This window comes from Belonocnema kinseyi, chromosome 8 (genome assembly GCF_010883055.1).
Source record: "Belonocnema kinseyi isolate 2016_QV_RU_SX_M_011 chromosome 8, B_treatae_v1, whole genome shotgun sequence".
In the NCBI taxonomy this organism is placed as follows: domain Eukaryota; kingdom Metazoa; phylum Arthropoda; class Insecta; order Hymenoptera; family Cynipidae; genus Belonocnema; species Belonocnema kinseyi.
Window position 1 is genome coordinate 86546764 of NC_046664.1, and position 4582 is coordinate 86551345.

Here is a 4582-nt window from a genome sequence, read left to right on the forward strand (position 1 = left end):
TTTTTGTAAAATGTCCATGTTTTGAGACCCCCTGAATCCGAAAAACAGGTTTTTACGAATGCATCTGTCGGCCTGTCAGTCTGCGCGATAATTTTGGAAAAAATTAATCTATTAAATTGGCCTTTGGTACACTCGTGAAGTGTCCTAAACTAAAGGTCAAGTTCGTTAGCCAGCCATTTTGGATAAAAATTCAAAAAATTATAGCATTATAGCATTATAGCAGTTGTAGCATTTACAAAGTTCCACAAAACACACGGAAATGAACATTTTAAGCCAAATAACGCAAGATTTTAAAAAGTAGAGAGAAGAAAAATGTTACCTTTTGAATGCCCTACAAGATTATCATAAAAACTTTTTGAATTTTCTTTAAAAATCCAAAAATTACATTTTTCGGCCAAGCTGTGCAAAATACCGTAAAAGATGACAGAACAAACAATTTTCATTTGAAAAAAAATTTACAAATTTGTTAACCACTTTTTGATAGGATGCGTACTTTTGGCTTTAATCATGAAAAAATCATTAACAGTACAAAAAATCTGCCCGCTGCGTGGGCACATTCTTATGGCCACTTTTGTCTTTTAATTTATTTTGAACTATCAAAAAATTATTCATGAAAATTAATTAATTTTTACATTCTTATCAGAGAAGGTATTTATCCTGATGAATTTTTCCTAAAACCAAAAATTACCAGAGTTAAAACATTCACAAAATTAAAAAAAACACACGAAAATGAACCTTTTAAGCCAAATAACGAACGATATTAAAAAAAGACAAGAAAAGAAAAAGTTTTATTTCTAAATACCCTACAAGATTATTATAACAACTTTTGGAATATTGTTGAAAAATCAAAAATTCTAATTTTGACAGCATACAAAATAATGGAAAATCAAAAAATTACATTTTTTTATGCAACAATTTCACAGTATTTCAAAGATTCTTAAATATATAAATGCATTTTCCAATATATATATACATATTAAAAAACGGTAAAGCTGCTCAGTAAACCGTATGTGTAAAGTTTAAATCATAAAAAAACATTGGAAATGAGCAAATTCAGTTTATGGAAAAATGAAAAAGTTGCAATAAAATGTTTAACAAATTTTTTAAAAAAGAATTCGTATATTTTTTTTAAACGGCACAATGAAATTACGTCTTTTTTAATACCAATTTAAGTTATGAATGATAATAATATACATTTATGGGAGTATGATATACAATTTTCAGGGATAAACTCGAGTGCGAAGCACAAGATACGTGATAAGAATGTGTTCATTAAAGCCGAAGGAGCTTTAACAAAAGAGAATTCCCAATAACCAAATTACTCTTGTCGATGCTTTTACCTTTAGTTTTAAAAAGTCTATCTCGCGAAGCGCGAGAACCAACAGTCGCAAGTTTTAAAGGGATTAGAAAATAAAGCCACGTGCTACGTGCACGATTATTGATTTTTAGCTCCCGCAATTTTTAAATTAAAATATAAAATTAATATTAATATTAATAAAAAAATCTTGTATTCCATAGCCTCTATTATATAAAATAAAAGAAAAGAGAAGAAAGAAATTTTTTATAATTTATAAAAATGAATATTGTAACTTTATAATTATTATGTAATATTTATATACAAAACATTAATATAAAGACGCTAACATGTACTATTATTGTTCAAATGCTGTGAAAATTTTAAAAAATATTATTATTTTTTACTAAAAGTAGCAATTTTAGAGGAAATACCCACATGAAATAGTACAAAATTGTTGAAGATTGTAAGTATTCTATTCAAACTAATTTTGTTTTGTTTAAATTAACATATTTCCAGACAAACATGTCATCATAAACTACAATTGTTCAAAAAAGGTACAACTTGTTTGAAATCCACCGATTGTCGATGAAAAACGTAAACATAGCCTAAAACTGTTCAAGATTTTTTTATCTGTTCCGAAATCCAATAATTGTGTATTAAAAATACTAATTTACGGTGTAAGATATCAAATCAACATGAAATTGTTTAATAAGTTGTGATTATTTTACAAAAAATATATATTCTTATTAACAATACCTGTTTCCGACGAAAAACATTAAGTCAACCAAAAATTGCTAAAAGATCCTAAACTGTGTTTAAATTATAATGATTTTGATTTTAAAATACCAATTTTGAATTTAAAATAACAGCCTTAGAAAAAATGATTTCAAAGTTATGAATTTTCCTTGAATTCTGATGACTTTTGAAAAAAATTTTCAATTTCCGATGATACATACTAGCATGGTCCAAAATTGTTCAAGTTCGTAAATTTGATTATTTTAAACAAAAATCATTGGGTTAAAATCCAACTTTTTTTTAATGTCAAGTACAGGTATGAACACACCAGCATAACCAGAAGATGTTAACAAAATTGTAATAATTATATAATGGTATAATGATTTTTGTTTTAAAACACTAATTTTTTGTGTAGAACGTTTGTTAGAAAATATCGATTTTCGGGAAAAAACGCTAATAAACCCGAGAAATGTACATTGTTAAAAAATTTATAATCTTTAAACATTTACGACATTAACATAACCTGAATTCCTTGCAAATTGGGAATTTTTATGGTGATTTTTTTTAAAAAATGCGAACTACCAATGGGAAAATTGAGACTACCTAACATTTTTTAGAAATTTTAAGTCTCCTTCGAAGCTTTATGGCTTTTATATTAATAAAAAAAAAATAGTTCTCAGCGAAAAAAACTAACGTGAAATGTGCATAATATTTCCAATATATTATTAGATAATTGTAAAGTTTTAATTTTACGGCGCAACAGTATTAAAAAGCATAAATATTTTTAAAGTCGTCTAAGGTGCTCTATGATTATTTTTAAATAAAAGGGCCATTAAATATTCAAAATCTTACATATAAATTTCTGTTACTGAAAAATGAGCGAAAAAATGTTGAAAAATTTGGTATTATTTATGTGGGAAATTAGAGATTTGTTGATCATTTTACGCATATTACTCATTGTATCTCTGCCATTATTGTACTCACATTATAGAGGTTAAGGTCGACTTTTGTTTACATGCTCTTTCCGTTCTTTTATAACGAATTTTAATTGACGATTTAAAATTAAATAATTATCCTATTACCTGAAACTAATCCTCGTCCTGTCAAACTCAAATGTCCTGTTTTTCTAGCAGAAAGAATGAGATCAAATGACAGTTCATCATTGTCCTCCTTTTTTGTTCGTGGTTTGAAAATTGCACGATGGTTCGCTATTCTTTGTCTTGCTGATTTCATTTTTTCGTTTGTTTGGTACTTTTTTCACCGTTCTAGCGATTGCAACTAATGCGTTTCAGAGCTTTCGACGACAACCACTGACAATTCACAAACATGACAACAAATATCACTATGACAAGACATCCAGAAACAAGAATCGACATTGACCATCAGATTGATTTGATAATCGTTTTCATGATCTCGTCCTTATCGATAGTTTGTACAATAAATGTTGTCTTACCGATTGTAAGTATTTATAGTACCTATACCGTGGACCAAAGATCTTATAAACGTAGATATGGTGCGGGCTTAGTTGCCCGCCATAAATATAGACGGCGAGTCCGGCGAAAAAAGTCACTTCCCTTCTACCCACCGCTCACCGTAGAAAGCTCACAACGATATAGTTTGCCATGAGCCACTTGGAGCGCTGTAAGCAACTCTCGGCACACCTTCGAGGCGCACTGATGGTAAACTTAGCTTGGACAAGAACCATTTGGATTGAAAGTAAATTGCCACTTAAGGGCATGTGACACAGCTAAATATCTATATTACCGACCTCACTTTTTCAGTTCATTGAATGTTTTTTTGAACCTAAGAACTTTTTTTGTAAATAAAATATCGATCTGAAACTTTGGAAAATGTATTATAGTACAATAAAGTACGTTTAGGTACTGCATTTTGGTAGGAACTTGACTGAAAATTATTTTATCTTTTTTCTGAACTTCGACATTTTTTGAACGTTCCAACTTGTTTTATGCATAAACTATCGGTCTCAAACTTTGAGAAATGCAAGAGCTGAAAGAAAACTACGTTTAAGTACAAATCTTAATAATAAAAGATGTTTCAATAATCAATTCCATCGGATTCAGCCGGTAACGTTGTACACGAAAATACGAACCCTGGCGGCCACTAGACGAGGCTCTAGAGGGTTCATATTTTCATGCACAACTTTTCTCTTTTATTATTCAGATTTGTACTTAAACGTAGTTTTCTTTCGGCTCTTGCATTTCTCAAAGTTTGAGACCGATATTTTATGTATAAAAAAAGTTGGAACGTTAAAAAAATGTCGAGGTTCAGAAAAAAGATAAAATAATTTTCAGTGAAGTTCCTACCAAAATGCAGTATTTGAACGTACTTTATTGTACTCTAATACATTTTCCAAAGTTTCAGCTCGATATTTAATTTCTGAAAAAAGTTCTTAGGTTTAAAAAAACATTCAGTGAACTGAAAAATTGAGGTCGGTAATATAGGTATTTAGCTGTGTCACATGCCCTTAAAACATTTTTACATTTATAACTTTGCAAAACTTGGTTGTTTTAATAAATACCACAAATATAA

General features: G+C 29.0%; 1 protein-coding gene across 2 annotated transcripts in view; it reads right to left on the bottom strand.

The window, feature by feature from the left end:
- Window positions 1-3449, bottom strand: part of LOC117178874 (leucine-rich repeat-containing protein 40-like) — a 14327-nt gene extending 10878 nt beyond the window's left edge. For both annotated transcript variants that reach the window (XM_033370389.1, XM_033370390.1), the window contains exon 1: window positions 3115-3449. In XM_033370389.1, the coding sequence (XP_033226280.1) occupies window positions 3115-3265 (151 nt within the window). In that variant the 5' untranslated portion in view covers window positions 3266-3449. The remainder of the gene's footprint in view (window positions 1-3114) is intronic.
- Between the last annotated feature and the right edge of the window lie 1133 nt (window positions 3450-4582).